Here is a 12,325-nt window from a genome sequence, read left to right on the forward strand (position 1 = left end):
ACTGGAATGGCACCAGGAACAAAAGAAGGCATGAAAGCCATAGATAGGGAATTTTGAACTGCAATCAGGTGAAGCAGGTTCTGACAGGGTAATTTCATAGTAAAATTTAGTTAGATTGAAATCCTACAGCATATCTAGATCCAGCAGTATTTTGCTTGTATCTGCTAAATTGTCTGGAAAATATATTGATGAAAGCTTTTGAAGCATTTCTTTTATATATATGTAAGTGCTTGAATTTGCCCTTGTGTGTTCCATGAATTATGTATGCCTTACAATTACACATAACCATGGGAGGAGTACCCAAACTTTTTCACTGCACCCTTTATCTTCTGTCTTAACTTATTTGTCTGCCGAATGTATGACTCAGTGTAAAACTGTAGGGTAAAATGTTGGTTATAAATCAAATCAGTACTAATTGTTATTTGTGCATATCAACTGCACAAATGTCAAAGAGTCATGACTAGTGGCAAATAGTGGAACCACCCCTCACAGCCTCCGAACTCTCCACATACCCATTACTCTCATAAAGTGAGCAATCTAAAACCACCAGCTAGAAATGTGAAGCAGTATTTTGAAACATCCAGCAAGTTAGCTGAGAAATGTAAGCCTTCTGCCTTTACCATTCTCTAAAATTTAGGACCATTATCCAATGAAATTTTCAGTGTTTTCTAAGAATCTTTAAGTGCTGCTTACAACTGTAAACGTCAATTAAATTTACATCAATTTTTATATTTCCATATTTTGTTACATTAATTGTATTTAATAATGTATATGATTTATTTGAATACTTCACATCAAGAGGCTATTTAAAGAGATAAATTGACTCCTACAGATGATTTACAGTGATAAAAAGCATGTTAATTAAAGCTCTAGCACAGTTGCAGTGTACCACAATCTTAGAATAGCTGTGAAACTCATATCCTGTAGAGATCAATTGATCTTGTATGGACAGGCACCTGATTTGCAATGGTCCCAAGTTAATGTAATTAAAACATTAGTATTTCTTATTAACAGCTTATTTCAGTATAGACTTGGAACCGCTAATAACAAACCATCAGCATATCACTGAGAACACCTCACACAGCTGATTTGCAGTAAGTTCGAAACTGGAATTAATTTGGCAACATGTTCAAGTATTTTTACTTCCCAAAGGTATTAAGTTGATTAACTCAGACAGCTTTAGTATAGATCTCACCACTGGTTGTTAGGTAACAGATACACTACATTGTAATACAGTGGTACCTCTAGTTATGAACTTAATTCATTCTGGAGGTCCATTCTTAACCTGAAACTGTTCTTAACAAGAGGTGTGCTTTCGCTAATGGGGCCTCTTGCTGCTGCTGCGCCGCCGGCACACGATTTCCGTTCTCATCCTGGGGCAAAGTTCTCAACTCGAGGTAGCTGTTCCAGGTTAGCGGAGCTTGTAACCTGAAGCGTTTGTAACTCGAGGTACCACTGTATTTACATCTTTCCCAAGTATGCTTAAATTTTTTCATGTGTAGAGAAATGAAGGCAAGAGCATACTTTTACTGTTTTGGTATACTAAATTACCTCCAATTTAGTCTTCTGTTCTGATCCAAATTCATTGCTTTCAGTTCAGGTCTTGTTAATTGACAGTATGGAATCAGTAGTAGACAGTAGTAATCTGTGGTTGGCACAAATGTGTGTGTGTGGTGTTTTTTTTTTTTAAATGGCTGGCATCAAAGGGTGGAATTGAACACATTGCTAAGCTGGTTATTCCATCAATTCAAGCATTTAAGTTGGCCAGAGAGGCCCATCTCCCCTCTCCTTCCCCTTCTTCTGATCCTCCCAGAACTGATTGGTGGGCACACAGGGGAAAGAGAGAGGAGTCTCTTTGCTGTGGCTCCTGCTAGTGCAACTATTTAGTTGAAGAGCCGCCCCCTCCCAACTCTGCTGTTCTATGATTCTATTATTCCTAAACTAGTCTTTCTTAATTGGATAGAAATTGAAATGATTCAGGGTTTCAGAACATCATGAAGTTGGAAATTACAAAAAAAGAAAGAAAAAGGTTTTCATAGCAGCATGGCTTCTATTTCCCCATGGCTTGGGTCCAGAGCATCTAGTGTATGAGCTTGTATTATAACATCAGCAGCTCTAAGTGGAATATTTGCAGTCTGAAATACACAAGATTTATGTAATATATATTTAGTTAGTTACATAATTGCCATTGGCTGTTTCCCTATTCACTTTGAACTTCTGTATCTTCTTTTAACACTTGTTTTGATCTTCTTTCTTTCTTTCTTTCTCTTTCTTTCTTTCTTTCTCTTTCTTTCTTTCTTTCTTTCTTTCTTTCTTTCTTTCTTTCTTTTTTGCTTAGACTGTGTATATTTCCACCCTGGCAACTTTGGGAGAAGGGCAGATTATGCATACTTTAAATAAATAAATAAACTCCTGCTTGCTTTTCTGTTGTTCACTCTTTCAGCTAAAAACTCCTCATGCAACTTCTACTCTGAGTTTGAATGCGGAAATGGAGAATGCATTGATTACCAGCTGTCCTGCGATGGCATCACCCATTGTAAAGACAAGTCTGATGAGAAGTTATTTTATTGTGGTAAGATTCTTTCACCTTATTGGGTTACATTGCCATATCTTGTTTCCATATAGTGTTTCTGACTAGCCATATAAGCTGATTCATAGCTCATTGACTCTGCTCCAAATTCCAAACCTTGCTCTCATCTAGCCATGTTAATAGGAAGGTTATGTAAATAAAATAATAGTCTTTGTATTTTAATTTACCAGAAAATAGAAGCTGTCGAAGAGGCTTTAAACCCTGTTCTAACCGCCGCTGTATTACAACAGATCAAGTGTGCAATGGCAAAAATGACTGCGGTGATGGGTCTGATGAAATAGGCTGTGAAGGTACATTTGGGGGGGTTTCTTTTCTTGCAGTATAATGTTTATGAATTTTAGTATTTATTAAATTTCAAGAATCTGTGAGTGCCCTGAACCAATGACCAAATATTTATTTTCACTGACTACCAATAAAAGTCACATCTGAACTCCAGAATTATAATTCAATCCCACCATCCCACCCCCAATTCCAGTCAAATATTTTAGTCAACATATTTTGTCAAATATATAGTATATAAATCACGTTAAACAAAAACAAAAATCATTCCAGTAGCACCTTAGAGACCAGACCCTTATAAAAAGTGAGAGGCTGGGGAGGGGTATTACTCAGAAGGGTGGTGAGAATGGGTAATTGGCTGATAGGTGTGGTAAACCTGTTGATGACCGTTAACAACTGATTGGTTTTACAGGAAAAAGCAAGGGGTGAGATGGCTAAAAATAGCATTATCATGTATAATGAGATAAGAATCCAATGTCTCTACAGTGGTACCTCTGGTTAAGAACTTAATTCTTTTCAGACGTCCGTTCTTAACCTGAAGCACCACTTTAGCTAATGGGGCCTCCTGCTGCCGCTACGCCGCCAGAGCACGATTTCTGTTCTCATCCTGAAGCAAAGTTCTTAACCTGAGGTACTATTTCTGAGATAGTGGAGTTTGTAACCTGAAGCGTTTGTAACCTGAAGCGTTTGTAACCTGAGGTACCACTGTATTCAGACCAGGTCTCTCCATGGTTTTAAGTTTGGTAATAAGTTGCAATTCAGCATTATACATGATCACCCATTCCCACCACCCTTCTGAGTAATACCCCTCCCCACCCTCTCACTTTATATAAGGGTCTGGTGCACACGAAAGCTCATACCAATGACAAACTTAGTTGGTCTCTAAGGTGCTACTGGAAGGATTTTTTTATCATGTTAAACAAATAAGCCTAGTCTAGAAGTGACAATTTGTATGTAGAAATAAGCATCTGCAGACGTTTTTCACTTTCAGCAGCAGTCCTATGTGTGCAAAATAGGCCTCTGTAGGTGAAAATTGAGCAGTTCAGAGTGCAAACGCAATGCTCCTACATTGTGCACTGTTTACCAATGTTGTGTGAGATTGATTTCAGATATCCCCGAATCTCCAACCCAGTGATTAGTACTTTCAAAATTGTGAATATTGTCACTGGCTCAATTTCTGATGTGTCTACTGTAGTTCTCAGACACTTACCTTATTTCTATCCTATAATTCTATCTTACTTCATTTAATCTCTGTCTGGCTTAACCAATGAAACAGCAGGTTCAAGACTGTGACTGTGGCGAATCACCTTTTTTCTTTTTTAGTGCGCAAAGTGCAAAGGCATTGTGAAATGATAGGTTTGTAGAACGTACAGAAAATAAAACCAATTCTGTGAGCTGAAATATCTAAAAATAAAGTAACGTAAGGCAACTTGCATATGATAATATTTAAAGCATCTCAAATCAATTGGTTATAGTTGGATGGGGAAGAGAATAACTAGGACCACTGCTTCATCAGCGATTCTTCAGGCAGGGCACGTTGGCACACTCCAGTGCTGGCTTGCAAAAAATGTGTTATGCTTTCCCCTTTGTTTTTTTGCTTTACAATTGTTTGCTGAGACTCTTGCCATGATCTCAATTAGTCTCACAGAAAGCAGCACAAGATCGCAGAAAAATCCCAAGCAGTTTATATATAAATGGCAGACATAATGCCATCTATCTTAATCCACCATGGATGCTCTGCTAAACCTATCATAACTGCTGGGTATTTAGGCCAAGTAGGGCCCAGATTAGCACAATTGGATACACATTCTTTTACAGAAGCTCAAAAATTTGTGTGTGCAGTTTTAAAGTCCCTTTTCAGCTTCTCTCAGCTCAAGCTGATCAATATCGCTGCTTTTCTTTTCAGACTTGGAGGTAGAGACTTAATAATGCACAGCACCTTCCTTAAACATGCAAAAAAGGCTGCAATTAGAAACATAGGATCATAGAATTGTAGAGGTGGACAGGGCTATGAGGGTCATCTGGTCCAACCCCCTACAATGCAGAGATCTTTCGACCAGGAAAATAATGGACTGTGGGATGAAGAAGCAAGGGGTATATAAAACGCCACAAGGGTATTATTGGCTTGCATCTTGAACAGGCCAACCCTCAAATGTGCTTTTCTGGGCTGTGGTCATGATGTGTGTGACTTGTTACTTTTAAACAACACACATTTAAGCATTGTAATTAATTTAGTAGCAACTTTAAACTTAAATATCTCAAACCATGCAAGTTATGTTTATATCTTTCTTCCTCCCCACCCACCAAACACTTCACCCTGTAGTTTCAGGATGTACTTCAACAGAATTTCACTGTGCAGATGGAACTTGTATTGCAAAATCAGCACAATGCAATCAGATTGTGGACTGTTTGGATGCTTCTGACGAGAAAAAGTGCAGTAAGGAATTTAGTTATTTTTTCATTTGTAACGATTTGTTTCTTATACTATACTAATATATAACTGTAAGTTTAATTAATTTGTGTGATGTAATTTAATTGGTAACAGGCAATGCTGTGATTGTGGAAGCTAAATTAAGCAACCACTGTCAAAGAAATCACAGTGATGAGATCCACACTGAAAAGAATATATTCTAATGTATGCCCATTCCGTTTTGTGTACCTCAGATAGCACAGACTGTGCTCACTTCTATAAACTTGGAGTCAAATCTTCAGGATTTATTAGCTGTAATTTTACATCACTTTGTATACTACCAGAATGGATGTGTGATGGATCTAATGACTGTGGAGATTACACAGATGAACTTAAATGCCCAGGTAATTATGGAAATAAAAATAATTTCTATATTTATTCATGATAAATAATTATTCATTAGTTGGATTGTTTCTTCATTGTATGTTGAGTTTCTCTTTGATAATCCTGCATATGGAACACTCCTGCATATAGGAGGAAGTGGCAATGTTGGTGATTCCTTCAGTGCCCTGAGAAACTCGTCTGGACAGCTGAGGAACTGTCCAAAGAATGCACAATGTGGCATGGCTGCATGGGGAAGAGAAAATGGGCAAATATTGCCTCTTTTTCCTGTGGGAGCCTTTGCTGAATCAAAACCCATTCCATGAATGGAAGGAGACCTTCTATTCAGTGAATCTAACCCAGATGATCTTTTCTATGTATATTTCATCCAAAATTCAATGACTACCAGAAACAAATTGCTTCTTTTATTTTATTTGCAGTTCGAAACAAGCATACCTGTGAAGAAAATTATTTTAGTTGTCCAAGTGGGAGGTGTATTCTGAATACCTGGGCGTGTGATGGTCAAAAAGATTGTGAAGATGGAAGTGATGAATTGCACTGTGGTTAGTATCTTACCTCACTGTTGTTAGTATCTTATCTTTGAACCATGGATGTTTGTGCAAAGGAGGTGTCAGTTGAAATCTCTGCAAGAAAAAGAATACAATTAAACTAAACTAAACTGGTATTTTTACAAATCTCAATGAACAGCTTGAAATCCTTGCAAATTATATAGGCATGTTACATAGCAAACACGTTATTCTATAATTTGGTCATTTAGGCTATAATCATATACATATATACCTAGATTGTAGTCTAGGATAGCTCCGTAATGAGTGATCCAGTTAGGATGCAGTCCAGCCCCCTGCAAAGACCATCAGAGAGCAGCATAAAATAAGTAGTATAACATCTGGTAATGGTAGTGTGGGAGGGAGGAGAGAAAAAATGCTGCGTGCTGCGCAACTGAAATACATGGTGGCTTTTAAAGGAGGGGTGCAAGAAGACCATTCATTCCAGAGTCTAAAATTACCTAGGTGCTGAGTCTGAAGTGACATGTATAGGATTCTGCTGTTAGATTCCTTTCCTAGAGATCAACAGACTTATAAATATATTTTGGTGTGATTAGAGTATGCAGAGGAGGTGGCGGGGAAAGAGGCGATTTCCACAAATTATTCAGTCTTCTGAAAAGCTGTTCCAGGGGGGTGGAGAACTTTCTGGAACAATGAAGGACATGTCAGTGGAGGCTGCAGAAGGACAGATAATCAAAATCTGCCTTGCTGCAGGACTCCTCTGCAATTTCAATGAGTTTGATATGTTTTACTATGGTGGAATGTCCCTCACTGAATATTTAGTCACTCAAAGAACTTTGCCATTTTTCTTGTGAGAGCCTATATATTCAAGCTGTTAAGAAAGTTTGTAATTATTTTGATCTTAGAGCTATTTTGTTTTTTTACAATATGTTCATGAAAACTTAAAATACCTTTAGTAGTGGGCAAAAGTATTCACATAATTTGTTGTAGGATATTTGTTTACCATAAAATTACATTTTTAAATGCTTGTTGGAAGGCATGGATATGTGTCTTTTCCTCTACGTAGCTGTGTGCTCTGTGTGGTATGCTTTTATGAATAGTAGAACAAGAATTGTTTTTATTTACATTTGTTAAAGATGGGAGGTAGTTTATAATGTGATTTAAAAATATAAAAACAAGCTTAAGATCATACTAACAATGCCTGGAGAAGCTGAGCAAAATTCCATTGGCGCTTTAGGAATTTTGGAGGGAATTTCCAGATGGGCAATATGTGAAATGAACTTCATCAGAAATTTCTAGGAAGAATTTTGCTTGTCAGTGGGGGGGGGCATGCTAGAGCTTTTCTTATAGTGTTGATATTGAATCTGTTCCTATTGAACATATGCAACACCTATCATTTACATGCCCTTGCAGATTCCTCTTGTTCATGGAATCAGTTTGCTTGCTCTGAAAATAAGTGTATCTCTAAACAATGGACTTGTGATGGGGAGGATGATTGTGGAAATGGCTTGGATGAAAGCAAACCTATATGTGGTGAGTACTACAATGATACAAATATGAGCTTGGGGTGCACATGTCAAAATTACTTGGCCCTAGACTCTTCATTCGGTCAACTCAATGGACAATAAGTATTGGATCTTATTCTGTATGAGATAAGAAATATATGTAATATTTGGTATCCCTTATAAGACATATAGTATTGTGCAGTAATAACAACTTGATGAGCAATATCCAAGTTCCTTGAACCAGTAGTGGGGCTGTGCAGGAGTAGCTGTGTTGCTCTTCTGCGCATCACTGCCAGTTACTGAGAAGGAAGGAAAAGGCACTAAGGAGCTCAGCACAGTGTGGCACAGAAGTGGACACAACCCTCCAGTCTCAATGTTACGCCTGCACTGTCCCTGCTGAGCAATGCAGTCCCACCCGTGCATGTCCCTGACTGTTACTGACACAAATGTGACTTGAGATTTTAGAAATCATTAAAGAAAATTGTAGTATATATTATTTTATTTTTTAACTAGTCACTTCAGAATATAACTTTCGTACGTAGCAAATAAAATTAAAATCATACCAATATTTTCCCCCCAGGCTCCGTAACCTGTGCCTCAGACATGTTCAGCTGCTTAGGTTCCTATGCCTGTGTTCCTCAGCACTGGCTTTGTGATGGTGAAAGAGATTGTCCGAATGGAAGTGATGAGCTTGCTACAGCAGGATGTGGTATGAACCATTTTGCAACATACATAAATAAGATGAGGGGTTGCTGTATTTATCTGTACCACTGTATTGGTGGCTGACAATAACTTGACATTTGTCCTTTAGAAGTTGGTGGTTCACTGTCTTCCGTTCCATTTTTTTTCTTAGCTCCTAATAATACTTGTGACGAAAATACTTTCACATGCCACAATAAAGTCTGCATTCCCAAGCAGTTTGTATGTGACCATGATAATGACTGTGGAGATGGATCGGATGAATCACTAGAATGTGGCAAGTATTGTTTTTTACACCTGAAAGCTTCAGCAAAGAAGGAGGCACTCTTAAGATACTTTTGGGCCTATGTCATTTGGGGCTTTAATGTGAGCACCATGAAGTGGGTGTGGACACAAACTGACAACCAGCACAGCTGTTTTAAAACTGGAGCTATATGAGTTTGAAATTAAATAATAGACAGTAATTTGGCTGCTTCATTTTGAACCAGTTGAAATTTCCAAGTTCCCAAAGAAAGATGTTCCGAAGGAATTGTGTTTACTTTTGCTTTTTCTAATATATTTCCCCCTAAAACATTTTTCCATAAAATATTTCCCCCTAAAATAAGGCATTAGTAGTAGTACATTGATTCACTATAAATGGAGCATTGTGAGAAGCTTAGGCTGCAATCCTATGCACACCTGGAAGAAAGTCTGTTAAGTTCAATGTGAGTTACTCAGGACACCTGTATGAGATTGCACTGTTAATTTCTGATACAGAGACGGGTCTTAATGCTGAAGTTTGTGTGCTCTGCATTTGTCTGTTGACAAGGATAAACTCCCCACAAATAGAATAAAATCGTTTGAAGAAAGTAAGTTAACAGGTTTTTAATTTCTTCTTCTTCTAAGGAAGCAATGCTCATACTCCTTTAAGATTTCTGTAGAGAAAATATTTGCCTTTTCAGAGCAATTTGTCAATGTATTAAAACGGTTTCTAAGAAGCAACAGATATTTGATCTTTTCAATATGTCTAATTTGACAAAATGTGGAATCCAGTCGACTTTGAATAGGCCATGGAGTTATCATTTATAAATAAGTCGCTATGTATTTCTCTTGAAAACATACATTTCACACTTAAAACATATATTCCACACAGTAAAATCAAAGAACAAGGGGGTAAATAGATATTTCTTTGCTGTGGATAGAGTATTGGATTTGGAAATTTCAGAGCTTGGGATCAAATTGGAATTGAGCCATAATATTTATTGGGTGGCTTCAGCCAGGTTACTGCTTAACTCACAATGGAATAATTTTGAGTAAAGAACTCTAAACTGACAAATGTATTGGATAGTATCTCTTAGAGTGGTGAATGGCACTATTTAGCAGGAAGAAATCACAGTGAAAATCCTTGTTATTATATATTTTATATGGCTGTTTATTTGTATATAGTTTAAAATTTTATATATGAATATTTTATGATGGCCTATACTTGTAATGCCTAATAAAGGTTTGGCAAAGTACAGTAAGAAAATTTATTGTTCTAAACTCAAACCCTTTATATTTGTCAGATCAGACACATTTCTAGTCTGTCTTCAAAAACTAGTTTCAGTGTAGAATTCTAGACATTTCCCAACCCTATCATATTTAGCAGAGATCCAGAAACTGCTAAATCTGCTACTGTAGTCATGAAGAATTGTAAGCCCTGTGTGCTCTGTTTCATGGCTGGGGACTGTTCTGCTTTGTCAGAGTAGTTACAACAGCTTCCAGCCATGGAATAGGGTGTGGTGGCCCTGTAGCTCCTTGCTGAAAGCTGTTGAAACTGCTCCTTTTGGCCATACCGTGGTCACCTGTGGATAGTTCGGTCACCACTATGGCTGAAGTTTGCATCTGCTAAGGAAGACACCTGCAAAGTACTTGCAAATGTTCTATGGATCAGCTCCTGTTTGAAAAAGATAGTAGTACCTTTTTTGGAATATAAATTTTAGAGGTCTACATTATTAATGTTTGGCCACTCTTTTTTAGGCTATCGTCACTGTAATCCTGGAGAATTCAGCTGTGCTGATGGAAGGTGTCTGTTAAATTCTCAGTGGCAATGTGATGGAGATTTTGATTGTCCAGACCATTCTGATGAACATCCAATTAACATAAAATGCAGAAGTGCAGGTTCAGCCTTTAAAATATTTTTACAATTAAATATATGTGTATAATAATTTAGCATTGTTGTTAAATAATGCTGTACGTAGTTTTCAGTAAAATTTGGTATTTGTGGAGTGTGGAGAGAACATTCAGGCCATGAAGAACTAAGGGGAGGATCAGGCTCTCAAATTGTCCAACCCAGGTTTAGTAATGTGATTGCACAGCAAAACTGTAAACCTTGCCCTCTCTCTGTTCAAAATCTTGAACGTCAAAACTACAATTGCATCCTGAAAACTGCAGGTGTGCAAATTTGCATATTTACAAGGAACACAAGTAGTTCCTCCACCCTCAGAAGCTCAGGGGTTGGTGACCGAGAATGTGGCATTCTCTGTGGCAGCCCCAAAGCTAGGGAACCCCAACCCCCACAGAGATGAATCCGGTGCCTTGTTTATACAGCTTCCAGTTAATGATGAAGATGTACCTCTTTACCCTGACTTTTGACATTTGAGGTGTATATTTTTAGGACACACCTTACTTCTGTGATTATAAGTTATTTAGAGCTGTTTTTAGTATAGTGTTTTAATGTTGGAATCTGTCCTGGAACTATAAGGTGAAGGGTGGGTCATCACCATCTTTAGTGAGACAGTTTGGTACTGAATCTCCCTTGGTCACCCTGATGGATAATCTCTGTTAGAAGGCAGCGGGAGTAGAACCCTGTTGCTGTTACAAGATCTCTCCTTGGCTTTCGACCCTCCTGGACTGTGTATGGGAGATGGATATCAAAGGCATTGATCTGTAGTGGTTCTGGTCTTGTCTGCAGAGGAAGTTCCAGAAAGGAGCACTGGATGAGAATTTCTCAGCCCCCTGGATCTTAAGCTGTGGGGTACTGCAGGGGTTGTTGTTGTTTTATTACTCCCCCTATGCTTTGATCTTCCTGCAGAGGCAGGACCCACTGTTCCATATTTTGCAACATGAAGGCCTTTTCCCTCTTTATGCTAAATAGTTGATAGACAGAAGGGAACTCAAAAAGGCCAGATAAAATCCAGCTGAGGGCCACACTTGGGTATACATATAGGTGTTGGACGAAAGGAAATATAGGCAGAACTTGCATTTACTATTTGAAACAAACCAGCAGTATGTTTATGACTATTCATAGTTACACTGACTGGTGATGCAATCCAGTGAAAATGATGGCAAACTTTCTGCTGTGGGATATGTAAACATAATATGGAAGGGCTGGACTGAATTTTCACGAATGATCTGTTTATAAATTAATATGTAGACCACATGTTACTTCTGACACATCTCAACGTGTATATTGCAATCCATTTGTGTCCTTTCCCTCTTGTTTCTTATTTTTAGAACAGTCATGCAACAGTTCCTTTTTTATGTGCAAAAATGGCAAGTGCATTCCCCAAGAAAATGTTTGTGATACTAAACAAGATTGTGGTGATGGATCGGATGAGAGAAACTGCCATATTAATGAATGCTTGAGTAAGAAAGTCAGTGGCTGTTCTCAAGATTGCCAAGATCTTCCTGTTGGGTACAAGGTTGGTAGTCCTGGTGTGTAAAATAGTACATTATAAATAGAGCTTTAAATCTAAAATTTGACTTGCATATGTACCATAAACATTAGATTTTGACACTTCCTGGAAAAGAGAGCACACCTTGTGCCCCCCAGCTTTTGCTATTCCATTAATTTAATTTTGTTTTATATGTCTTGGGGGGGGGATGTTTCATGGAAAGCCAAATAAGCTGAAATATGTCTGAATATCTTGATATGCCTTTCTTTTGGTCAGAATAAAGGATTATTCTAAACCCT

At 37.9% G+C, this 12,325-nt stretch overlaps 1 protein-coding gene across 1 annotated transcript in view; it reads left to right on the forward strand.

Annotated features, from left to right (window-relative positions):
• The window catches only part of LRP1B (LDL receptor related protein 1B), a 743,096-nt gene that overhangs the window by 646,478 nt on the left and 84,293 nt on the right, over positions 1 to 12,325 (forward strand). Inside the window, exons 46-55 of the mRNA XM_060279545.2 lie at positions 2,444 to 2,572; positions 2,761 to 2,880; positions 5,193 to 5,306; positions 5,534 to 5,683; positions 6,101 to 6,223; positions 7,601 to 7,720; positions 8,273 to 8,401; positions 8,546 to 8,668; positions 10,390 to 10,530; positions 11,866 to 12,053. Of these exons, the coding sequence (XP_060135528.2) occupies positions 2,444 to 2,572; positions 2,761 to 2,880; positions 5,193 to 5,306; positions 5,534 to 5,683; positions 6,101 to 6,223; positions 7,601 to 7,720; positions 8,273 to 8,401; positions 8,546 to 8,668; positions 10,390 to 10,530; positions 11,866 to 12,053 (1,337 nt within the window). The remainder of the gene's footprint in view (positions 1 to 2,443; positions 2,573 to 2,760; positions 2,881 to 5,192; positions 5,307 to 5,533; positions 5,684 to 6,100; positions 6,224 to 7,600; positions 7,721 to 8,272; positions 8,402 to 8,545; positions 8,669 to 10,389; positions 10,531 to 11,865; positions 12,054 to 12,325) is intronic.

Source organism: Zootoca vivipara, chromosome 1 (assembly GCF_965207765.1).
Source record: "Zootoca vivipara chromosome 1, rZooViv2.hap1.1, whole genome shotgun sequence".
In the NCBI taxonomy this organism is placed as follows: domain Eukaryota; kingdom Metazoa; phylum Chordata; class Lepidosauria; order Squamata; family Lacertidae; genus Zootoca; species Zootoca vivipara.